The sequence below is a fragment of the Microcaecilia unicolor genome, chromosome 3, assembly GCF_901765095.1.
Source record: "Microcaecilia unicolor chromosome 3, aMicUni1.1, whole genome shotgun sequence".
Classification (NCBI taxonomy): domain Eukaryota; kingdom Metazoa; phylum Chordata; class Amphibia; order Gymnophiona; family Siphonopidae; genus Microcaecilia; species Microcaecilia unicolor.
Window position 1 is genome coordinate 446,359,157 of NC_044033.1, and position 26,550 is coordinate 446,385,706.

General features: G+C 40.7%; 1 protein-coding gene across 2 annotated transcripts in view; it reads left to right on the top strand.

Annotated features, from left to right (window-relative positions):
- Nucleotides 1-26,550, top strand: part of PXDN (peroxidasin) — a 276,386-nt gene that overhangs the window by 120,561 nt on the left and 129,275 nt on the right. Inside the window, exons 5-7 of one of the 2 annotated variants that reach the window (XM_030198925.1) lie at nucleotides 3,035-3,106; nucleotides 3,198-3,272; nucleotides 18,923-19,092. In XM_030198925.1, coding sequence (XP_030054785.1) covers nucleotides 3,035-3,106; nucleotides 3,198-3,272; nucleotides 18,923-19,092 — 317 coding nt within the window. Of the gene's footprint in view, nucleotides 1-3,034; nucleotides 3,107-3,197; nucleotides 3,273-18,922; nucleotides 19,093-26,550 lie in introns of those variants that run through there. The other variant, XM_030198924.1, reaches the window with a different exon arrangement.

Genomic DNA, 26,550 nt, shown 5'->3' on the forward strand with positions numbered 1-26,550 from the left:
ATAAGGTGCATGACTGGACAGTAGCCAAGTGCTCACAAGTTTCAAACTTGTGCTAATTGAACCCCTTAGTGTGTTTTGTAACCTTTGAGTAATTCTTGCACATTGATAATTAAATGTATTCAGAAATTTTTCTAGAATTCTTATTATAGATAAGATCTTGCCTGAAACTGAAGTAGCATCCACACCTAGGAATTTTTTGATTAATGTTGATAAAAATAATTTTACATAAAACGTGTTCTTGATAAAAGCATTAAATAATTTAACATGCTATACCTGGTTTTGAATGTATCTTTTATGTAGAGAAAATTAATTTTCTCTTGATGCTTTGGATTTACTGGAGAAATAATTGAAAGTAATGTCTAATTGAAGAGAGAAGATAAAGTAAATAAATCTTATTTTTCTATTTAATTAACTGGTAGAACTTAAATCTCAAGCTCAATGTGGCTGCACTGGGACTTTTAGTTCATATGTGCTCAATGCAGTATGGTAGTTATCATTTCTTGGTATATTAGTGCCGTGTGTTCTTGCTGTAAGTAATAACAGCCAGGGAATAGTCTTTTTAAAGGAAATTTACTAATTGTATTTATTTTATTTATTTATTGTGCACTATGACATCAGCTGCAGAAAGAAGGAGTTGGTGTTTTTTCTTAATACTTAATGGTGTTTAAAAACAGGGTTCCGCCTATATCTTATGCCTTGGCAAATTCAGGATCTTTTGCTAGTCAAGTGCTAAGCAGAGATCTCCTCCAAAACTGAATCCCTCAGCAACACAGTAGAAGGCGCCATCTTCCATCCCCGCTTTTCAATAATACTAGGACAGGGGGCATGCGATTGAAACTACAGTGTAGTAAATTTAAAACAAATCTGAGAAAACTTTTTCTTCACCCAATGTATAATTAAACTCTGGAATTCGTTTGCCGGAGAAAGTTGTGAAGGCGGTTAGCTTAGCAGAGTTTAAAAAGGGGTTGACGGTTTCCTAAAGGACAAGTCCATAAATCGCTACTAAATGGACTTGGGAAAAATCCACAATTCCGGGAATAACATGTATAGAATGTTTGTACGTTGGGAAACTTGCCAGGTGCCCTTGGCCTGGATTGGCCGCTGTCGTGGACAGGGATGCTGGGCTCGATGGACCCTTGGTCTTTTCCCAGTATGGCATACTTATGTACTTTCCAGAACTAACAGCAACAACTTCCCTAGCTTTTATTTGTCATCTACCCGAGTCTCCTATATCATTGGAGCAGCATAATGCATGAATTTATCTCTTAAACTGAGGTGCACTTATCTTGGTTGGAGCGCTCGCACCTGGTTAAGTGCTGCTCACAAGGGTTGTACACGAATCTCCAGCAGCATTATGGACTAGATTCTATTTATGACTCCTAAATAATTGGCCTTGAAACAAAATATGCCTAGCGTATTCTATAAAGTACACCTAAATTTAAGCGTACTCTATAGAATAAGACTAAATTTCCACGTCGAACACCCATCCGTGCAACTAATTTAGTCACGGGTAGTTACACCAAGTAAAACTTGATGTAAATGCCGGCGCCTAAATTACTCATGTACCAGATGTATTATATAACCATGCGCATAGATTTTAGAAACGCCCATGACCTGCCCATTCCGCATCCATGACCACGCTCCCTTTTCAACAATGTGACCTTAGAATATTTGCAGATCACGTTACAGAATATATTGGTGCTGATCGACTTTTTAACTAAGTTGTGTGTATAAATCAGAATACAACTGGATTTGTGCACTCAACTTAAGTCGCACTGTATAGAATCCCGGGGTATGTGGATAATGCCACTGAAGAGATTGCTTCTGCTCAATCCAGGTAAGAAGTAGGTGATCTGGGTGGAGCCAGAAGTTATTCATATCGGACTATATTCTATAAATCGCACCTAAAAAGTCGGCGCCAGTTTAATAAAAAATCTTAAGTTCTGTTTTATAAATCACTTCTAAAGTAAGCGCAGTTTATAGAGTCGCACTTAAGTCCAGGGGATCGCATGTAACTTTAGGTGCATCCATTTGCACTAGTGAAAATATGGTGCAAATGCCCATGCCTAAATTTATGCATGGAACACCCCTTATTCTATAATTGTGCATGTAACCAAAAACCAGACCTGTGACACTCCCATTTTCCACACCCCCTTTTTCGGGGTGTGCGTAAAATTTAGGCGCAGATCATGTGCCTAAATTTACACATGTACATTTTATTGTTTCCAGTTAGTGCCAATAATTGCTTGTTAAGCCAATGCCACTAACTGGTCATTATTCAATTAATTTTGCATGCAATTTTGGTGACTTTTATAGAATTAGGGGGTTAGTGCCAGTATTCAGTGCTGGTATCCGTTTTGTTATTGGGGTACAGACTCTGAATTTCAGTGGCACCCGGATAACTTCTGATGGTCTCTCTATAGCTGGGTATTCCAATATCCATGTATCAGGGCTGAATAGACAGATATAGCTTCAAAATCCACTGTAGGCATTTGAATCCAACACTGAACACAGTGTTTAAATATGGGAGGAGCACCTGATTAGACAAGTCAGAGATCATTTGCGCACAGGCATCCCTAAATTCTCACATTTGTCACCGGGGGGAACACTTCAAAGAATTTGCCTCAGTGAGATTTCTTGTCTTTGCACAGAATCTCAGGCCAAGTATCCTGAGAAAGAATATCTTTATTGCATTCAGTTAACCTCCCTTCCCTAACCTAACTTAGTAATAGGCTTTTTTTTATCTTTGTATTTCTGGTTCTATTGACCTATTCTTCCAAACCTTCACTATGGTTAACTTTGGTAACCCAGTTGTTTCCCTGCCGATGTCTCACTGTAGTTACTCTTATTCACTTTTTTTTTTTTTTGCTAGCACTTTCTGTGAATGATTCACAAAATTTTGCCATTTATTCAATGAAACATGCCAATGCCTTTAGTACTGTAGTCATTAAACGTGACGTTTGCAAGTGTTAAACGGTATGCCTTTCAGTATGATATACTTACCTGTTATAAAATGTTGTTTTAAATTTTACAGGTACCTTCACTTTAACCACATAGAAACTTTGGAACCAGAATCATTTAATCATCTTCCTAAACTAGAGAGGCTGTAAGTTTGTTTATTCTACTTGTTTTTAAATAATTTGTGATGCTTATACGTAAATCTAGGAATCACTGATATCGGTTTCTTTTTTTGATAGGTTTTTGCATAACAACAGGCTAGCTCATTTAGCCCCTGGAACATTCCATGATTTGGAATCTATGAAAAGATGTAAGTAAATCAGCTTATAACTGGTACATAAAATAAGAACCAAAAGTTTTACAGACTAAGGATACAGAGACCCATTTATATGTTGCCGTTCATTGAATAAAAACCATAGCTATTCGTATAGAGTTAGTAATAAGCACTAGGGTGTGCTAATACTGTTAACGCTATTTACAGTAACTAGTTGCTTTTGCATAAAATTGGACTTGCCAGTAAAATAACACGTGCCAATGGCATTTGCACATGTTAGTAACTCTAGCTGTTTGTTAGAATTTCATATTGAGAATTGGTGCGTACTAGCTACTCAAAAATTAAATCTGCATTTAAAGATTGGCATGGGACGTTAATAGTGCATTATGTTCATGTAAAACTCCATACTATATACTACTACTCCTCATTCCTAGTTATGTAGATTGCTTGTACATAAACACTGTACACAAACAAACAAAAGAATCCCTGATCATCAGAGCTAACAGTCTGTTCAAGACAGACAACCAGGACAAATAAGAGATTGGGGAGTTTGTTTTATTATGGGAACAATCTTAGGTGGGCTAAGATTTAAACTCAGCTTGAAAAGGTGGGCTTTTAGCCTGGATTTGAATAGGGCCAATAAGTTTGTTCCAGGTGTACAGTGCAGCAAGGTGGACAGGAACAGAATGTGGAGTTGGCAGTTGAGGAGAAGGGGCTTAGACAACAGTGACTAACTTGATGAGCAGAGTTTCTGATAAGGGGCACAGAAAGAGATAAGAAAGGAAAGATACTAAGGAGCTGTCAGAATAAATACACTTGCAGATCAATAAGAGAAATTTGAACTATATATAGAAAAGGATAGGGTTTCTTGAGAAGCGGGGTGGGACTGTATGAGTACATTGATGGCAGAAGACAAGTTCTGCAGCAGAATTTGAATAGATTGAAAGGAAGAGAGAGAGGGTTCAGTGGGAAATGTGAGGAGCAGGTTGCAGTAGACTAAGCAGGAAGTGATGTGAGTGGATATAAGTTTTTGTAGTGTGTCCAAAAGGAAGGGAAACTTTTGATGATGATATTTTAGCAATCTGTTAGATATATGCAGAGAAGGAGGAGCCAATGATGACCCCAGTGTTATGAGCTGAGGAAGGTGGATGACCATGTTATCCACAGAAATAGAGAATGGGGGAAGAGGAGAAGTAGGATTGGGGAAGAAAGATTATAAGCTCTGTCTTGCCCATGTTCAGTTTTAGGTGATGGTGTCAAGTGTGATGGGAGAGGTAAGAAAACTGAACAGCCCCAGAATCCAAGTGAGGACAGTATATCAAGGAGTAGGTGGAAATCAACAGTGTCCAAAAGGATCAGATAGTTTAAGAAGGATGATGATTGAGTAAAGATCCTTGGAATTGGCAAGGAAAAGTTCACTTGAGACTTTGGCAAGGGCTGTTTCTGTAGAATTTAGCTTGTGAAAGCCAGACCGGAATGATGAAGACTAGCTTCAGATTTTAAAAAAAAAAAAGTCAAAACAACAGTGGTGAACAGCACTTTCAAGTAGTTTGGATGTGAAACAGAGGAGGGAGATGAGATGATAGATGGGCAGGTAGAGTCCAGTGAAAATTTGGTAAGGAGTGGTGTATTCACAGCATGTTTGAAAGCATTAGGAACAGCTTGAAGATATGACAAATGGAAGGGATGACAGTAGGAAGTATAGAGTGAGTAGATGGGTAGGAATAGGTGGTGAGTTTGGAGGTGGAGATATGATATGTAGTTTTCTCCTCTAGGATTTTAGAACAAAAAGAAAGGGTTGGAGGGGTTGAAGGAAGATTTTGAGAGGGGTAAGGAGAGACAGAGGTGACCTGATGGAGTATTCAAGGTTAATCTTTTCATGGAAGTATTCAGCCATAGTCTGAGCATTGAGGAGAAAAGGGTGGGGGGGGGGGGGGGTGGGGTGGAGGTGGAGGGCAGTTTGAGCATGGAGTTCAGTGTGACAAACTGATGCTGAGGATGGGAGGCAATCAAGTTTGTCAGGGGGACATAGTACTCTTGTTTGGCAGGCAGATTGGAAGGAGGTCAGCAAGAGTTTTAAATGCATGAAGTCAGCATGATCATCGGGTTTTAGCCAGTGCTGCTTTGCAGAGCAGGCTCAGGAGTGTATGTAGTGGATTCTGGAGCTCAGCCAACGTTGGGTTTTAGTGATGGTGACAGGAGGAATGAGACGTCCAAACAGAGGAGAGTATAGTGTTATAGGAAGAGACTGGCTACTTCATTGACAGGCTTGGATAAAAGTGGATGAGAGGAGCGTGAAACAGTGGTGGAGATAGTGCAGGAGTCTACAGCAGTAGATTCTTAAATATATTGGTATAGTGTGAAGTTATCAGATGATGGTGAGACAGGGAAAAACTGAAGTGAGAATGAGCAGTTGGCGAAAAAGACAAGATCAAGGCAAGGCAATGTTGGTGAGTATAGGTGGTAGAGCATAGCTGGATGTTGAATAAGAAGGTTAAAGCAAGAAACTTTGAGGCATAAGAGTTATAGGGGTCATCAGTATGAATGTTTAAAGTTCTCATGAATGAGGGAAGGGGAAAATAGTTCAAGAAAGAAGGAAAGCATGAAATCACGTCAGTGAGAATGGAAGAGGGGAACTTCTCAGAGGATTGATAAATGACAAATAACAGGGGAGGCAGTGGACGTGAATAGGCAAATGGAGTGGACTTTAGAGGAAGAAGGGAAGGAGACTAATGTGGAAGGAGGTGGCTGAAACCTACAGGAAAGGAAGACCAGCAGCCTAATAGTACCCTACAACCAACCGGGCAAAGATGTATGGGAGATAAGGTAATCTCTATGAAAGAGAGCAACAACTGAGGCTGAGTTCATAGGGAAAGCCAAGTTTCAGATCAAGGAGATGTCATGTATATAAACAACTTTTTTGGAGCCAGAGCAGACGTTCCACAGAGTGCAAAGAAAGGGTGAGAAGTAGGAGAGAGGAGAGGGATAGGAATATGATGGGAGGGTTTGCAGTTTGAGCTGTACATACGGGCTAAGAGTTGCCTTTGAGAGGGCTAAGTTTGATATCCCCAGCAGAGTGGAGGAGAAGGAGGAGGAGAATATGGAGAAGTATAGGGGAAACATGATGACTGTGACAAAGATGAGATGCATTCAGAAAGAATGGAGATGGCTGAATGAAAGGAAGAGAAATATTGAAGCTTAAGAACAGAGGAAAGGGTAGAAGTCAAAATGCCTGGTAAAGTGATGAAAGTAGAGAATAGGCATTATGGTCTTAAGATATGTAGTGTTCTGAGAGAGAGAATAAGATTGGGAAAGTTAACATTAGGAAGGAAAATAGTGGATCCATAGGAAATAGAAGGATAAGGCAAAGTGCAAACCTGTGGAGATTTTAGATGGCCAAGCAGCTGATTAGCGCATGGGGTAGCAAGAGCGGAGGCCTAAATGGATCAGGGGGACCTGTGAGTCACCATGGAGGATGTTAAGAAGAGTATGCAGATAGGCTTCAAAACTCCCCAGCACCTGGCAAGCAACTGAATGGATTGAATGACAGCAAGAGCAGAGGACTTGACTGAGGGTGGGCCTGAGAGTCCCCCTGGAGGATGCCAGGATAAATATGCAGATGAGCTGCAAACCTACCTACAGTGAAGAGAAAGTGAGGTCCAAAAACAAGAGGGTGTCCAAGATGTCAGTCACATCAATTCATTATAAAGGGTAGTTAAAATAGACTAAACTCTGGTCAGTATCAAGCTTGGTCTGCATCAGGAGTCCAACATAACTGGGCTTCCTGGCAAGCAGCTCTCCTCAATAGGTTATCACTGCTATAACTCCCTCATTTTTTTCTTCCACATTCATGAATAGACTCCTGATGCATGCCTTTATGCCAAAACACAGCTGTGTCAAGTTTTGTGACATCCGATACAAATTTTATGTTTATTTTTTCTACTCTTTGTAATAAATTGATGTGACTGTTGTGGACCTCACTTTCTCTTTACTGCTGTACCACCTCATGAAGGATTTGACCTCCTTTTTGCCTTCTGCAAACCTCCCTAGCAGCCCAATCTTGGTGCAGATATAGCCTGTTCCTCTGTGCTAGTTGCATGCAAGCCCTGAGAGGAAGGAGGGTTGGCTCCCAAAAGCTAGTCGAAACCCCCGGCTTCTATATATGGTACGGCAGACAGTGCAAGTCATACAAATAAGGAATTTGTCAGGTTCTCAGGTTCAGAGCCCGCGGGGCCGGGCTCTGGAGCAAACGTGAGCCCTTGGGCTGCTGCCGAGGAGCAACAGCAGCAGGCAAAACCCACCAACCAACACTGCGCAAGCACACCGGCAGGGACTGCATGCACTGCCCAGCAAACCGGAACACATGGACTGGAATCCCCCGGACTGGAGGACACAGGACTGGAACACTGGACTGCAATCCCCCGGACTGGAACACACACCGGACCGGAACACACTGGACTGGAGCGCACCAGACTGGAACACACACCGGACCGGAACACACTGGACTGGTCCGCACAGCTTCACCTGCGCTTAGCTACTAAGCCCCCCAGGAGTTGAGCTCCTGGGTTTGAGTAAACCGACAGGACTTACTGGATACCGGATGACACAGGGACAGGACTGGAAACAGAAGTACTCCTAAACCTAAACTGATCTACGTACTCCCAAGCCCTAAACCAACAGGAGTGTTCTTAACAGTAAACTGACAAAAGGACTTCCTAAGCCCTATACTAAACAGGAGCTCCTAAGCCCTGCTCAAGAAAGGGACTTCCTAAGCCCTAAACTAACAGAGCAGGGAACTAAACACAAAGCTAACACAGGTGCTACTAAGCACGAAGCTACAAGCAGAGCTCTACACTAAAAATCTAAACACAAAACTAACAAGCTACCTGCTCTAGCCAGCTAGATACAAAACTAACAAGGTGCTTCCTAAGCACTACTCTGGCAAGCAACCAGAAGAGCTCCTAGCACTAAAGGGAAGACAGGGGAGCCACAAGGAAAAAGCAGGGAAGCTAACACATAAGCCAAAAGTGCTTCTAAAGCACCAAATACCAACAGCAAAGACTGCAATGCTCCCAATAGCACAAACACCAGAAGTACTTCTAACAGCAAACTCTGCAGTGTTCCTAACAACACCAAACCCTGAAGTACTTCTATCAGCAACAGAGCTTCCAAAGCCCTACACACAGCAATGCTTCCAAAACCAAGAGGGAAAAGCAGGGGAACCATAAGGGAAAAGCAGGAAAGCTAAACACACAGTCACCAGTGCACACTGCACTAACACTAACCTGGCCCTTAGCAAGCAGGGAAACTATACACAAAGTCAGAAGTGCACACTGCACCACCCTACCTAAAGCAAACACCACCGTTGCAAAGGCCCTGAAGGAAACAACACCACTTCCTTATCAAGGCCCTCCCTGATGATGTCACACTCCCTAGACCTAGGCAAAAGCACACTGACCCAGAGAGGCCCAACCCACACCAATGCAACACCGTGAAGCACTTGAAGCCAGTACACCCAAAGAGAGGTAGAGCTAACTCAGTCCACCCACACAGCTGTAGTAAAGTAAAACAATTAACCCCATGCTGCTGGAAGCTGCCAGCACAGAGAGACAGAGCCAGCTCAGAAAGGACAGAGAAAAGAAACAGAAGCCAGCGAAGAAGCTGACCCCCAGGAAAGAGGTAAGTTTGAGAGGGGTTCTGAGCCCAATCATAACAGAATTACATGATCAGATTGACTTGAAGAATAGATCAACCTGACTGCCATATTCTGAACTATCTGCAACCTGTACAATAATCAATTCTGGAGAGAATTAGGAGTTGAACTGCTAATCTAAAGGCAGAAAAGTGAAATATTTCTTTATATTGTGAAACATTTCAGCAAGAAAAAAAGACTTCTAGACAATCAGATTTATATAAGTTCACATATTTAACATATTATCTAACTCCACGCCAAGCACCCTAGCTGATTATCAAAATGAAACAAGCGGTAGTAGTTGAAGGTGAGTTACATTCAGTTGCAGGATGTATTTTTCCCTGTTTCCACATGGCTTAAAATCTAATTTTGTGCCTGAGACAATACTTAGTTTATTCTGGCATTATTGTTCCTGTTGATTCTTTCCTGAGTCCTATATTTAGACTTCATTCGGTATTATAGAATACGTGAAAAATTGTCATGGTCATTTCTATCCTTTAATTACTTGTAAAGAATTGTCTGTTTTTATCATATTGGCATACTTGAAATAGTGGTAGGGTAGCGTTTCTTTCTGTATTTACTATTTGTTTTGTGAGTTCTCTAAGTAATGTTGTAAAGTTGTAACCACCCCAAATTATACATACATAGGTGATCAGTTAAATGGTGAGATGGGTAAGATACGTACATGTATTCCCTAGTTATAGGTGGAATAGAAATGTTTAAATAAAATGAAACCTATCTGTCAGAAAAAAATTGCATACTTTGACATCAGTTTGATTCTATAAAAATTAGTTTAGAAAACAAGCAAAGATTTTATTTGTTAGTTTTTTAAACCACCACTTCAGATGACATCTGCCTTAATGGTGTGATATTACCTAAAGCAGTATCATTCATTTTAGAAGATTAAGATTTGGTTCATATTTTTATCCATGTTTAGTGATTTAAAGAACTAAGCAGAAAACAAACAGATCATCTTGTACTATGAAAAAAAACCCTATTTTGGGGCTGCCTTTGTGTCTCTGTTCTAGCTTCCTCATGTTTCTGCCCTGTGGAATAAATGCTACAGATCAGTTTATTATAAAGTTATGACCCACTGTCTGCAGTTCAAAGTATATGCAGTTGCTTTCTAACCACCGTTTATATGGATGACAAGCCTAATGGCTTCTGGCTCTCTCTTATTTGACATCCTATGATTTAATCATCAAAGGATGTAACAGAGAGCAGTCACAAGCAGTTCAAAGTATTACAGTGGATCAGCTTCAAAGCAGTGCCAGAAATTTGAATGCATTACAGGTATGGTGACTGATTTAGCTTTCCGTGAGCTCATTTCACAAGAGTAAAGTATGTCGGCTCCCTTCCTCCTTGTTAAGAGTCAGGAAGTTGGTAAGGATCCAATTAAAAGTGGTCCCTTTTGTAGCAAGTTAGGGTCAGTCTTTTGAGAAGATGAAGCCAGCCAGATTTACTTTCTTGTAAATAAGGGCCTTTTTCTACATAAGAGATTTGGGAACTTAGTTTATATACTAGTTCATAATATGACATTCTAGATAGCCTCAGTTTCCTTATACAATTTCTATGGCAAAAGTACAACATTACCCGCCTTCTCTGCCCCCACAACTCACAAACTTTCTGAAGTGGGAAAATCCAGTGTTTTCCTCCACCCTGCAGGTTCCTAATGCTATATAAACATTGGTGTAGTTAGGTATAGCCATTCCAACACTATAATGGTGATGGGAGGAACCACTTTCACATGCACAGACATTCAGTACAAGCTTATAAACATATCTTTTCTGCTGAACTGAAACTAGAAGGGAGTACACTTAGCCAAGTAACTTTCATTTGAAGAAAATAAAGTAAACCATCTGATGCCATAAGGTTTTGTATGAGGCTGAGTTGGATTTTTTGATATAGATATTCATAGACTGTTAAAAACCATATGATAGGGCTAGGTGCATCAACCAAACGTTAAAAAATCTAAATCGTAAAAGTGCTTAACGAATTTGAAACAACAAAGAATGCACAAAAAAAACAGCTCAGAAATGTTCGGTGCGGTATTGAAAAGTACAATGTATCAAACGTTCGTTATCCCCGTCGTTAATTTGCTCCTTAAGCATGCACAGAGCAGCCACAAACGTATTAAACCTAAGTAGGTTGCTTACGTCAGACTGGGGCGTGCGAGGGGGGGATCCCGACCTGCAAGCCTTTTAGCTGTCTGATCTAGCAGAAGAGTGCAATTGAAGATAACTCTAAAAAGAACGACCCTCGTAAATCCCCTTTTGTAACAAAAGACCTCTTTGCAGTTTGTTTACAGTACTGGGAAAATTGGCTTTAGGGGATAGCAGAGAGTGTTAATTTTCAAAGCTGTTGGAGAAGGGGGGAGAGACAGGATTTTTAAGCTGCAGGGAGAAGCAGTATGTTTTGTTTTGTAATGATGCAGGGGAAAGCAGAGAACCACGTGTTTGTGTTTGTATCTCACTTTTCTTTTTAAACATGCTGGCTTGGATTTTTATGGTGCAGGGGGCAGCGTGGAGATGATAGCTCAAGCCTTAACGACAGGTCTGAGCACACGTAAAATTTCTGACGGTAAATGATGCGTTGCAATCATCGGTATGGTTAGTGCATTCTGAATTGTCCACATTTCAATGGTAGTTTCTCCTTTGCATTCCGTTTTCGTTAGCTGCTTGCTTCGTAGGAAAAAGGCCTTTAATGCATGCAACGGTTAGGAATTTCCTTCGTTAAAGGGTTGTTAGAGGGTCATTAAGGTTTAGTGCATCTAGCCCTAAGTTCTTTATACTGCTCATCTTTCTGTGTATAAGGACAGAAAACTGCATCATTTCTGTTCCTTATTGGGGGTTTTTTTTTTGACACATGCTTTTGCTCTTTATTTTAGTTATTTTGCTTGGAATTCAGGAGGCCAGCATGTACTTGAAACAAGCAGAAATGACTAAACTGATTGCAAAAGTTACTCCAACTGTTGTCATATATTTGTAGTGTGGTTATGTGGGATATATTCATCACCTTATCTCGTACTCTGTCCTGAATGTTTTGGACAGAAGAATAAGATTTATTATGTACAGGACTTTTTAAAAATGCTTCACGCTTTTGTATATTTCATATTCTGCTGTCTAAAGAATACCGTTCTAAATACATTATTTTACCAAACTACATATCATACTAGTCATGCTTTCAAGGTGAAAGAACTATTGTAGAAATACTCAAAAGTCTGGGATGGGGTTGGAGGAGGGCATATTTTGGGAAGAATACCTGTGGGGGAGAGGAGTAGGGAAGAAAGGTTTTGGGAAGAAAATTTCTTGGAGAGAGCTATGGTTTTAAGAAAATAGTATGGGGTAGTCGACTTTGCTTTAGTTACATAGGGGTTCTCTTACTAAGCTGCGGAAAAAAGGTCCCTGCGCTAGCGGTAGGAGCTGTTTTTTCTACGCACCAGGGTCCTTTTTCCCCACAGCCAGTAAAAGCCCCCTCCCCCCCCCAAAAAATGGTCACGCAGTGAGATAACTCTTACCGCACGGCCATGCGGCGGGGAGCCCTTACCGCCACCCATTGAGGTGATAAGGGCTCTCACACTAACCTAGTGTTGTGCCAGCGGTAGTCCTGAAAGAGCAAGCAGTAAGACTTGCACCTGAGCAGTTGGGCTGGCTGTATCATCAGTGGGGGACCCCCTCAGGCAAGAAGTTCATTGGAGGGGGTTGTTCCTTTTGCCCAGGGTATGGTCTGTCTTACTGCTAAAGGTCTCTGCACTCATATTGAAATTTTTCTTGCCAAAGTGGTCTCTGCTTGAAAAATTGTTAAAACAATTAACCTAAATAATAATAGAATATTCTTCTTCTTATTAATTCATAGTCATCCATTAGAGAATCTTAAACAGGGGATGACAAACTCCAGTTTTCAGGATTTTTAAAATGAACGAATATTAAGTGTATTTGTTTGCTTTTGATAAAGAAACAGCTTAATTTGTTCATGCTGTTTGCATATCTGTATATTTAGGTCCTTATTCTATAAAGGTTATGCTCCTAATTTATGAGTATAATTTATGCTCAAATTAGGGGCATACTCTATTCTCTAAAATAGATTATGCTCCTAATTTAGGAGCGTAAATTATGCTCATAAATTAGGAGCATAACCTTTATAGAATAAGGACTTTAGAGGCTCATTTTCAAACCTCTTAGACTTACAAAGTTGCATAGAAACCTATAGAACTTTTTAAGTCTAAGTGCTTTGAGAATATACAGTACCTCTTAGTGTGCTAAGAATTGTATAGTTGTTCAAGGCAATGTACAACATAAATAAAATGCAAAATTATAATGCAATCAAAATAAATCAAATAAAACAGAAGTTAAAATCATACTGACTCAAATTAAACTGCATAGCTACCAAATGAATATACACAGTTTTATAAAAGTAGGTTGTAACCCCTAATTTTAACTCTTATGATGTATGTAATAAGTTAAGATAAAGTACTTGAACCCTGAATTGGAGTTCATTATAATATGCTTTAAGACCTGGGATTCTAGGTTTATTTTGAGGCTAACACAAAATGCTTGGCTGGGATGCACAGGTGAAAGATACCCACAGACTGCAATTGCTACAAAATATGGCAGTGCACCTAGTAACCAACTCTTTAAAAAAAAAAAAAAAGTCTCTTCTCTTCTGTACACTGAACACTGGCTACCTGTCTGTCATAGAATTACTTTTCATTTTCTTTTTATGGTATTTAAAATTTACCGTGCTCCAAACCGTCTCTATATATCCTTCCTCTTAGTCCCATACTCTCTCTCTCTTGCAGGCCCTGCAATCATGCATCTTTCGCATGAAGACACTAAGGGCCCTGTTTACTAAGGTGTGTTAGTGTTTTTAGCGTGCCTACACTTAGCGCACGCGCTAACCATGTAGGCACCTACAGGGATATTGTGGGCACGTACATAGTTAACACTTATACATGATTAGCGCGCATTAAACATGTTAACGTGCCTATAACGCTGCTTTGTAAACAGGGACCTAAGTGTAGTCATAGCCTTGATTCAAGCGGGAGAATTTCTCATCGCCCTTGCCTACTTGCATGTACCCATATGGCTACCGCATCAAAGGTTTCTATGTTTTGTGGTGCTGAGCCATCACTTCCAGTTCAGGTCTTTGCGTTTTGGTCTCGCCACAACTCCAAAAACATTTACCAATGTTGTTGTGGTGGTGTCCTTCCTTTGGTGCCAGGGATTCAGTTCATCCATATTCATCCATATCATGCATCATCCAATTCGGACAGCTTGGTGGCGACGGACAAAGTTATCCGTCTTCTCAGTCATTGGGTTGGGTGATCAATTTCGAGAAGAGCAGACTAACTCCATTGTAGACAGTGGAGTATCTGGGCATTCTATTTGGCACAGCATGGGAGAGGATCTTCCTCATGGAGGGCAGGAGGTCAAAACTGGTTCAACAGATTCGTCTTCTCCTTGGTCAAGGCAGGCCCAGGTTCTGGGCTCAGTGATGGTGGCAATGGAAGTGGTGCCATGGGAAAGGGATTATTTGCGACTGTTACAGGAATCTCTTCTCAGCCGCTGCTCTCCGGTGTTACAGAAGTACGACCTTCATCTTCCTTGGACACTGGTTGCCAGATGGAGTATGTAGTGGTGCTTGTCACCCAGGAATTTGACCATCAGAGCTCTCTTTCCAATAAGACAATGCGAGGTAGTGACAACAGATGCCAGCAAGTCAGGTTAGGGAGCTCATTACAAGTTCCATCTGACACAGAGCATCTGGAAGGAACAGGAGTTTCAGTGGTCAATAAATCGCTTGGAACTCGTGTCAATATGGACATAAGAGCATAAGCGTTGCCATACTGGGACAGACGAAAGGTCCATCAAGTCCAGTATCCTGTTTCCAACAGTAGCCTATCCAGGTCACACATACCTAGCAAGATCACAGAACAGTAAAACAGATTTATGCTGCTTATCTTAGAAATAAGCAGTGAATTTTCCCCAAGTCCATCTTAATAATGGCTTATGGACAATTCTTCATGGAAATTATCCAATTTTTAAAAAAAAAAACCCTGCTAAGCTAACTGCTTTTACCACATTTCCTGGCAATCAAGTTGAGTGAAGAAATATTTTCTCCAATTTTATTTATTTATTTATTGGGATTTATTAACTGCCTTTTTGAAGAGATTCACCCAAGGCAGTATACAGCAGGTACCATTTAACATAAAACTTACAATTTTGTTAACAGCATAACAATAGTAAAATAAGCAAGAATAAATGTAAATACAATAAGAGGTAAACTTGAAAACAGTAAATTGAAACCTAATAATAGAACTACTGTGAAACAGTATCAAACATATACACATTTAACAGTACTGGAATTCAGATACCAAAGATATAATACAATGTTAGCATAATACTAATGATACACCTAATAAGCATGCATTAGAATATTCAACAACGTAGATATGATGCTAGAGATTTTCTACAGTATGGCTCACCGTATAACTGAAGACCAAGAGCAGATATATCATGGGAACAAGATGTGTGGTACAGAGTCAGTTGGTTAGCTAAACTCAAAGCAAGTTAGTTGAATAGTTAAGCAAGAGATAAGGAATTAATCTTAAGTTACAGTGTGTGCAGCAAGCTAGTCCAGATGCAAAATGAGTATATAGTCAGTCACCCTATAAAGGCTTGGGAGAAGAACCAGGCTTTCACCTGCTTCCTGAAGTAGAGGTAGTATCGAGTTATAAGTAGCCCTCTGGGAGTAAATTCCAGAGTGTGGGGGCTATTCCTGAGAAGGTTTCTGGTGTGTATCACATTGTACAATTTCTTTTGACAAAGGTACAGATAGTGATGATCCTTGAGAGAACCTTAGAGGTCTTAAAGGTGTGTAAAGAGCTAAGTTATTTTTTAAATACTCTGGCCCATTTGTCTGAGTAACTTGAAAATCAAACATTGAGTTTTAAATTTAGCCCTGTAAGGTACTGGTAGGCAGTGTATCTTTTGCAGTAAGGGTGTGATGTCGTCATGCCACTTTCAGCCTTCTGTCAGTCATGCTGCAGCATTTGAATTAGTTGGAGCTGATACAATCTCTTTTTGGTTTGGTCAGTGTACAGGGCGTTACCGTAGTGTAGTCTTGATGTTATCATGGCATGGACCACTGTGGTCAGATTCGTCTTTTCAATATATTTGTTTTAAATGTACTGCTTAGTAGCTTCATTGTGTGCCCCCTAGCCCTAGTATTTTTGGGAAGAGTAAACAAGCGATACACATTTACCCATTCCACTCCACTCAGTATTTTATAGACCTCTTATCATATCTCCCCTCAGCCATCTCTTTTCCAAGCTGAAGAGCCCTAGCTGCTTTAGCCTTTCCTCATAGGAAAGTCATCCCATCCCCTTTATCGTTTTCATTTCCCTTCTCTGTACTTTTTCTAATACCACTATATCTTTTTTGAGATGCGGTGAACAGAATTGCATACAATATTTGAGTTGCAGTTGCACCATGGAGCGATACAAAGACTTCATAACATTCTCATTTTTGTTTTACTAATAATACCTAGCATTCTATTTGCTTTCTTAGCACACTGAGCGGAGGGTTTCATTGTATCATCAGTGATGACACCTAGATCCTTTTCCTGGGCGGTGACTCCTAATGTGGAACCTTGCATTACATAGCTGTAGTTTGGCTCCTCTTTCCCACATGCATCACAATGCGCTTGCTGACATTAAGCATCATCTGCCATTTGGATGCCCAGTTTCCCAATCTCATAAGGTCCTTTTGCAATTTTTCACGATCCTCTTTCTATTTAACAACTTTGAATAATTTTGTGTCATCAGCAAATTTAATTACCTCACTAGTTACTCCCATCTGTAGATCATTTATAAATATGTTAAAAAGCAGTGGTTCCAACACAGACCCCTGGGGAACCCCAGTATATACCCTTCTCCATTGAGAATACTGACCGTTTAATCTTACTCTCTATTTTTTATCTTTTAACTGGAGTCTTTCGTATGAGGTACTTTTTCAAATGGTTTTTGAAAATCCAGATACACAATATCAACTTGCTTGCCTTTGTCCACATGTTTATTCACCCCTTCAAAGGAAAGTAGTAGGTGAGAGATGCTGAACCAACGAAGGAAGGGTGAGAGACAGGTGTCAGACCGCAGAGGATGGGTGCAGGAGAAAGGGAAGAGAAAGGAGAGAAGCTGGACATAGGAAGGGACACAAAAGAGATGCTAGCACTGGAGGGAGCATAGGGACAGGGAAACAAGGGGGAGTCACTGGATAGGATGGATAGAGGCACACAAGATAGATAGATGGTGGGCATAGAGAAGAGATGCCAAAAGGAGACCCTGGAGAACATTAAGAAAAATCAGAAAAACAGAAGAATGACACTAGTACCAAAGCAATGCTCAAACATCAAAAGTAGGAAAAAAAAGTATATTTTTCTGAATTTATTAATATGCCAGTTTTGGGAAATGTGCATCTTTCTTCTCCTCCACCCTCTCCCCGGTCTCCAATACCTTAGGAGCAACAGTTTTATAAGGGTCCCAGTCAGTACTAGCTACACCACTGCCCCACCCCCTTGCAAGCGCAAAGTTTAGACCTCACTAAGGAACTGTGGAAATCAGGATCCTGGTTGAACAACTCCATCTTTTTAACTTGATCATTCAGTTCCTAACTCCCTCCCTCATCTGTCTGAGTGCCCCCCAATAGCCCTTTTGTTTCCTTTTGCTTTTTTGTGCCAATCCAGTTGGCTGTAAAGGAGGTGAATCAGATTGCTGTTGCTTTGAACCACACAGCACTACAGTAGCCTGCATGTAGGACCAGCCCAACCACTGAGCAACTGTGTTTTTCACACATGGCCCTTTTTTTTAATCTTCCCTACAGACTTATGCAAATGAGGTCCTGCAGTGAGACTCTGCATATAGCCCCACATTCCTCTGCATCCCCCACAAGGCTTGCCCCTGCCTGCATATTCAGACCATGAGTCTGAGCTCAGTGGCAGAGGAGAAGGGAACACTGCTGCTCTCCTTCAACAGGTCCAATAGACAGAGCATTTCAGGAGCTTTGTCAGAGAGTTTGTAAACTTGTGCCTTAGAATCAACCCCTTAGCTGCTGCTGGAAACCAGGGTTATGTCTCTAGCACGTGGAGATCAGTTATATAAAGGGGTGCTTATTTTTAGGTCCCTATTGGGAGCTTAGTCAGTAAGAGAAAGTAGGCACCTACTTTCCTTTATTGAATACTACTAGCTTAATAGGTCAAATACGCATGTGTATAATTTAGGTGTGATTTCCAGTTACATAGCTGGTATGAATGCTTGAGTCTAGATGGCTAAAACAGACACAGATTATATAAGTAAGCATAGAATTTTGTGTCTTCACCCAGACTTCACCCGAGTGTACGCTAACCTGCAAACTATGCGCTATCACATTTAAGCACCAGTTATAGAATACAGCATAGCTGTAATTTTGGCATTTATGTATGTACATGCTAGTATTCTGGTCATTTTTGTGTTTTCTTGGAACCTAAGAGCCCCTTTTACCAAGTGGCAGTAAAAGGGGCCCTGCGGTGAAACACTTGCCACGCGTCCATTTTCCGGGGAGCCTTTACCACCAACTATTTAGGAGGCTGTAAGGACTCCCTCACTACCCTGGTGCAAAACATTTTTTTTAAAGCCTGACGCACCGGAAATGGCGAGCATTTGGGGCAGACACAGTACTGCTGGATTCGCATTCGGCAAAGCAGTGGTATGGGTACTGCCAAGTTCTAAAAGGGCCTTAAATGCCAACACCCTCTATATAGGACTACCTCCTTCATGCCTTTGCCAAATTTATAAAGTTTACCATGAGAGATCAAAATAACCTTTTTACAAGAAAATGTGAGTTTTAAAAAGTCCTAAATTGTAGCTTTACTGACATGACAGAGGAATATACTACACTGAAAATTTCCTGAGGAGGCATAAGTGATTCACGGACATCAGCTGTTGATGATCTTGACTCTCACAGGCGTTTAGATTCAAATGCCCTTCACTGTGACTGTGAAATCCTATGGCTGGCAGATCTGTTGAAGACATATGCTGAATCTGGTAACGCCCAAGCAGCAGCAACTTGTGAATATCCACGGAGACTTCAGGGAAGATCGGTGTCTACAATTACACCAGAAGAACTTCACTGTGGTGAGTTATTTACTTAATTGCCATAGTTAAAATGCGGTATGAAAGTACGAATTTTTCATGATATACTGTTGTACTGTTTTCATTTTAGTGTTCATGGCTTTAACATAGCTTTGAAAATTGCTTAATCATCCTTGCAGTACATTCCTCTCCTTGTGCACAGTGACATGCATTATCTAAAGACATTGTACTATTCTTTCTAGCACATGCATTTTACAAATTATAGCACTCAGCAAAGATTTATGTCCCGGTGTCCAAGATTCTGGCTTCAAAACTCCAAATTTAGCAAAAGTTCATGATTTCAAATTAACATAATCATAACTAATTTTATACTGTGGTACTCTAAAACTTGCTGTCTTCCAAACTGGATGAAGACATCCCTTCTATTATGTTAGAGGCTTCACACCTTCATTGCATAATTTTTTTTTATTTTATTTTTTTATTATTATATTTGTACCCCGCGCTTTTTCCCACTCATGGCAGGCTCAATGCGGCAGGCAGTGGAGGGTTAAGTGACTTGCCCAGAGTCAGAAGGAGCTGCCTGTGCCGGGAATTGAACTCAGTTCCTCAGTTTCCCAGGACCAAAGTCCACCACCCTAACCACTAGGCCACTCCTCCCAATTAAAGTTAAAAATATATAAAATGAAAAAAGCTTAGGGCTTCAAATCCATGCTTCTTATCTTGGTCTATTCAAACCATTAAAACCTTGGTTCCATTGACTAATCTGCAACATAACTGGCCATACTTTCTCATCTGACCCTGCCATAAATTTGGTATCTAATGACTTTCTATTTCACAGTACTTGTAGCTCGCTATTCTGAATGAGCTTGCTCCTGGTGAATTACAAAAATAAAACCAAGTTACAATATTATCAAAGACGATAAGACAGACATAGACTAAAAGCTCAGTATGTTTAAACAACAAATATGAAGCCAAATTCTAGTGAAAAGAAAGCAAAAACCTATTAACATTACAGCAGAAATCTGTCCTAAACATTTTATGTTCCACATAATGCTGGAGAGAAAGGGGAAGGGGAAATGGGACTTGATATACCGCCTTTCTGAGGTTTTTGCAACTACTTTCAAAGCGGTTTACATATATTCAGGTACTTATTTTGTACCAGGGGCAATGGAGGGTTAAGTGACTTGTCCAGAGTCACAAGGAGCTGCAATGGGAATCAAACTCAGTTCCCCAGGATCAAAGTCCACTGCACTAACCACTAGGCTACTCCTCCACAGCAGGCTTTCAGCTTCACTTGCTCCCATTGTATTCACAACCTCTTCAGCTCTTGGATCTGTTGCCGCCACCACATACAGCTCTGTTTTCTCCTTTATTCTCACTGTGAGCATTCGTCCACCATTATTGTTGGAAGTATTTATTGAATGGAATGTCTCGCTGCCACTGCAATTCCTATTCTCTTCCAGCACTGGTACAATAGCTCCTGATCTCTTCTTCTTCTGATGCTGTTCTTATCTTCCCAGTTCTTCTCAGGTGGGAAGTGTTAAAAAAAAAAAAGTTTCATTTTGCCTACCATACTAGCAAATGGATTTCACTTTTAAACCAGGTTCTTATAGGTATGATCAAAATCTCTCAAGTTTACTACTGTTGCTTGCCCTAATACTTATATTCTATGAACCACAGAAGGAAGCTTGCATTGTGCCAAAGAAAGCTTCCTTCTGTGGTTCATAGAATATAGTACATATAGGTAACTTATCAAGGTGTGCTGAGACATTCTTTTTGATGAAGCTAGTGGAACCCAATTGGGGCTATTTCTCTCTTTCTGACACATTTTCTTAGTTTCTGATTGCATTTGTCGGTACTTGATGACCTGTTATTTCTCTATTTCAGTACCAAGCCACTATACTGCCCTGAAAAGTCAGAACACAGTAGCTCAAATTTTTGTCAAAGCTAAGCTAACTCACCAGATGATGTCATGTAGTTTCTGTGTATTTCTTAATATGTAAGCCATTTAACATGTGGATACATTTTCAAGCCTGTAGCAAAAGTTCAGAATACATGGAAAATACGTCATCATTGGGGATTTATTCAGTTTTGGATTTTCAGAGCAGTGCAGTGTACAACACAGGTTAATGCCACTGTGTTCATTTGTCTTGTGTTGAGTTTTTTGGTCAGTTAGAATTGAAATGTCCTATATGATCCTCCCAGGGGGCCATTATATCAATGTCTCAACCTGTAGGCATTTACCTACTCAGATTTTATTGTATGAGTTTTCAGTTCTCTTCTTCCTCTTCATGACTTAACACTACAGTCAAACCCGTTTAATGTCACAGTGGTTAATATCACACCCCACATCATATCACAACATTTTTTGTCCCTGGTCAGCGCCCATTGTAACTAACAAGGACTTACTCTGCCTATTGTCACTTTGCATAATGTCACATGTTGGCTAACATCACAAGTTTAATGACTTGTGGGCTCATTTTCGAAAGAGAAGGACACCCATCTTTTGACATAAATCGGAAGATAGACGTCCTCCCAGGATCGTCCAAATCAGTACAATCGAAACCCAATTTTGGACGTCCCCAACTGCTTTCCGTCGCAGGGGCGGCCAAAGTTCAAGGGAGTGTTTCGGAGGCGTAATGAAGGCAGGACTTGGGTATGCCTAACTCTTGGACGTCCTTGACCCATAATCGAAAGAAACAAGGACGTCTCTGACGAAAACTTGGACGACTTTACCTGGTCGTGTTTTTCTTACGACCAAGGCACAAAAAGGTGCCTGAAATGACCAGATGACCACTGGAGAGAATTGGGGATGACCTCCCATTTGTCCCCCAGTGGTCACTAACCCCCTCCCACCCTCAAAAACTATCTTTCAAAATATTGATTGACAGCCTCTATGCCAGCCTCAGATGTCATACTCGGGTCCATGACAGCAGTATGCAGGTACCTGGAGCAGTTTTAGTGGGCGCAGTGCACTTCAGGCAGGCGGACCCAGGCCTATCCCCCCCACACCTGTTACGTTTGTGGAGGAGACAGCGTTACCTGCAAAACCCACCAGAAACCCACTGTACCCACATCTAGGTGCCCCCCTTCTCCCTTAAGTGCTATGGTAGTGGTGTACAGTTGGGGGTAGTGGGTTTTGGGGGGGGGGGTTGGGGGACTCATCACCCAAAGTAAGGGAGCTATGTACCTGGGAGCAATTTATGAAGTGCACTGCAGCGCCCCCTAGGGTGCCCGGTTGGTGTCCTGGCATGTCAGGTGGACCAGTGCAGTAGAAATGCTGGCTCTTCTCACAACCAAATGGCTTGCATTTTGTCATTTCTGAGATGAACGTCCTTGGTTTCGAAAATCACTGAAAATCAGAAACGTTCATGTCTAGGGACGACCATCTCTAAGGAGGACCAAATTTCAGGATTTGGATGTCCCTGACCATATTATCAAAATGAAAGATGGACGTCCATCTTGTTTCGAAAATATGGGTTTCCCCGCCCCTGGATCGGGACATTTTGCGAGGACGTCCAAGTCGAAATGTGGACGTCCCTTTCGAAAATGCCCCTCTTGGTGATTCAAAATCTACCGCTTAATGTCACAAAGTGATAATCTGTGTTGCTAAACAGCCAATCACAGTGCTTTTTATCACATGACCGATATTAGTTCAGCCGCAGCTTCACGTAGACTCCAATTAGCAGCAATGTATCAGGCTACACATGCATGTTAAATTGGCAGCTAAGCGTAAGCCTATTGATTTGGACTTAATCGTAACAATGGAGATTATAAAGATGCTAGATAACAACTGTAAGTACAAAGACATAGCAGAAAAGTTTGGTATTGACATTTCCACTGTGTCAAAACTTGTTAACAAGCGGGACAAAATAATAAAGAATTTTCATTCGTCACTAGCTGTATGTGTATGCAGAGTAGCCTGTACATTGAAGAGGCATTGTTAAAGTGATTTAAACAGATCCGAGCTCCACAACTTCCGATAAGTGGTCCTATGCTTACAGAGATTTCTTAATGTCTGGCTAAAGAAGATGGGGTTACCTGAATGGAAATGTTCCAATAGATTCCTTGAATTCTTTAAGGAACATCATTTTCAAGGTTGCTGCTGGTGAATGTGCAAGCAGTGAGCAGCTTTCTGTTTGCCAAAAATAATGGAGGGCTACAGACCAGATGATGTTTTCAACATGGTGAAACTGGCATATTTTACAAAGTGTTACCAGAGCTCTGTGCTTTAAAAAAAAAAGAGAAGTACCATGGTGGAAAAAGAGCTAAAGACCACCTCACAGCCACAATTTGCTGCAACATGTCTGGCACAGACAAGTGCCCACTGTTTGTAATTGGAAAATCTTTGCTGTTTCAAAAATGTAAAAAGCCTTCCAGTGACCTACAAGGCAAACAAATGCACATGGATGATGGGAGACCTGTTTGAAGATTTTACAAAAAAAATGAAACAAAGGAAGAGGAGTGTGGACAGTTTGCCTGGTACACACTGACTTCAATAACCTGACTACAACCAAGCTAGTCTTTCTGCCACCAAACACAACCAGTGTGATTCAACCTTGAGACCATGGTATCATCTAGGCACTCAAGCAACAATACAGAAAGTGAATTGTGCGGTACATTCTGTATGCAATGGAACAGAAGCGATCAGCCAACACTGGTGTCAAAATTGCCATCAACTTCATGAAATTCAGTTAGCCAAGTGACGACAATCAACTGTTTTTGCAAGGCACAATTTGATTCATTACTTGCACGTGAAAATGTTGGCACATCATTAACAAAATAGAGTCCACCAATTCTGAGCCTTCAAGATTTATGCACCCACCTCCTCATTGATCCAATGAGTATATTATTTCAAGTATCAACTTTTCAACGTTAGCAAACATTGTAAAGTTTATCAGAAAGAGTACTCATCTCAAGACATTTTAAATCCAAGTCGATCGGGAACCAAATCCAACATGACATGGGGATCACTTCTGCCCTATTAAATACCAAAGGTATTCTCTAATAAAGGAGTTTGAATTTTTGCAAAGCCAGTAGCACTTGGAACCCTATTGTATTTATTTCTTTATTTGTTATTCCTTGTTCTAAAGCAAGATAACACTGGTTTCCATACGACACAATTTCAATTCAGGATTCCACCTAAAGTCACCCCAATAAATATCCTGCCTCTCTTCCTTAACTGTCCTAATGTTTCACCTCCAGGTGGAGTGGGGGAAGGGGAACCATCATCTTTACCAGTAGACCACTGAGAATTTCAAAATGTATCGCCAGCTCTTTTAATAGTTGGTAGGCTCAGGATGGGGACATGTCATGTTATTTTACTGCCTCTGCTAATATGTGAAATAATCACTTATGCCTGTCTATTGACATGCCTCTCTACTTTGGCACTTCGTTTGTCAGCACTTTGGATGCTGTATCTTTGGAGGCTTTTGCTCTCATGTTTGCATTTTGTCATCTGTGGCTGAAATAATTTATTTGACTCCTGAAGCAGGTGCACATGGTGCTGAAAATCAAGACTACGTCGAGTCATTTTATTGTCTTTCTTCAGTAAACCACCTGTCCCTTTCTTCTCGTTTTCATTGCTTTGTTGTGGATCGTTGTTAGGGGGACTCTTCTGCTGTTCTTTGGCTTTGAAGTAATCACATAAACATTACCATAGGATTTATGAACCTTTGGTATTCTGGTATCACAGTTAGTAAATTTTGCAGTAGTTTCCCTGTAGTGTTTATAACCAGAGTTTAGTAGGGAACTTTATCATTAAATTCCAACAATAAGGACAATGTATTCAAATAATAGGGCAAAAATTGCACATTGAAAACAATTTTCAATCCTTTTTACCTTGCTGACTAGAGGTACAGTTGAGTCTCGATTATACGACGTAAACAGGACGACCCATTGTCGGGTAACTGAAAAGTCAGATAACAGAGAAAACATGAATGATGCATAAATAAGTCAGTGCATGCAAATCTCTCTCATGCATATTCATTGTGGATATCCTGAAAACCCGACTGGCCAGCTGGTCCTTGAGGACTGAATTGAAATAGGTGCATGATCTGACCACATGGTGGCAAGGATCCTCGTCTCCAAGACCCTTGAGGTTAGTTGTTTTTCTATCAAAAACATATCCAATTGACTTATAAACATTATCCCCTTGATATTCAAAGCTATTTAACCAGCCGCTGACAGGTTAAATAGCATATTGGTGCCTAACCATGGATATTCAACAGGAGATAACTACTACTACTACTGCTTAACATTTCTAAAGCGCTACTAGGGTTACGCAGCGCTGTACAATTTAACATAGAAGGACAATCCCTGCTCAAAGAGCTTACAATCTAAAGGACGCGTGAGCAGCCAGACCGATAGGGGCAGTCAAATTGGGCAGTCTGGAATTCCTGAAAGGGTTATCTCCTGCTAAATATCCGTGGTTATTGGCTAGCCAGTTAGGTTTGAATATTTAGCACTTAACCGGCTATGTCCGGCAGTTAAAACGTTAACCAGTTAGCGCTGAATATCAGCGTAACCGGTTAAATCCCCAGATATCCAATGCCATTTGCCAGAAATGGCCCAGCATTGAGTGTCCAGGTTTAATCCTGGAAATGAACAGCTCTCAGACAACACACACTACAGGAAACTAACTGAGGAACCCACACAGGATTATATAAAACAGCTGAAAAACATTGTCAAAACACTTCCAAAACAAGTACAACCACATCTTAAAAAAAATAATAATAATAATTCCAAACCATCCTTCTGTGGTCACATTCTACAGGCTACCTAAAATCTATAAACCTGGAAAGCCAGTAAGACCAATCATATCTGGCACTGGCACACTTACTGAGGAAATTTCTGGACTTGGGATTCTTAAACCATTTGTGCACAAGACAAACAGCTTCATACAAGACACCACAGACATTCTGAACAAATTAAAAACACATCAAGCAGCTACCACCGGATACTCTCCTGGTCATAATATGATGTAGAAGCACTGAACAGCAACATTCCCCATGCAGATGGCATAGCTGCATGTGATAAATTCCTAAAAACATCCACCCTGGACCACCAATACTCACCAGAAACCATTACAAAATTAATCAAATTCATTCTAACTTACAACTATTTCCTTTTTAACAGCGATATCTATCTGCAAATCAGTGGCACTGTTATGGGCACGAGGATGGCACCCCAATATGCAAACCTCTTCATGGCAGAACTGGAAGAGACATTTTTTTAATACATATCAGACTAAACCCCCTAAAATACTACCAGTATATTGATTACATTTTCATGATTTGGACTGAAGGAGAAGAGACTCAAACAGTTTTACAGTTCCTTCAAAACATTACATTCTACAGTCAAATTGAAAATTGACTACTCCCCAGAAAAAGTCAATTTTCTAGACATCAGTTTCCATCAGCAGTGGCTATATACAAACATCGATATACAGGAAACCTACGAACAGATGCAGCTATCTCCACAACTCCAGCTTCCACCCTT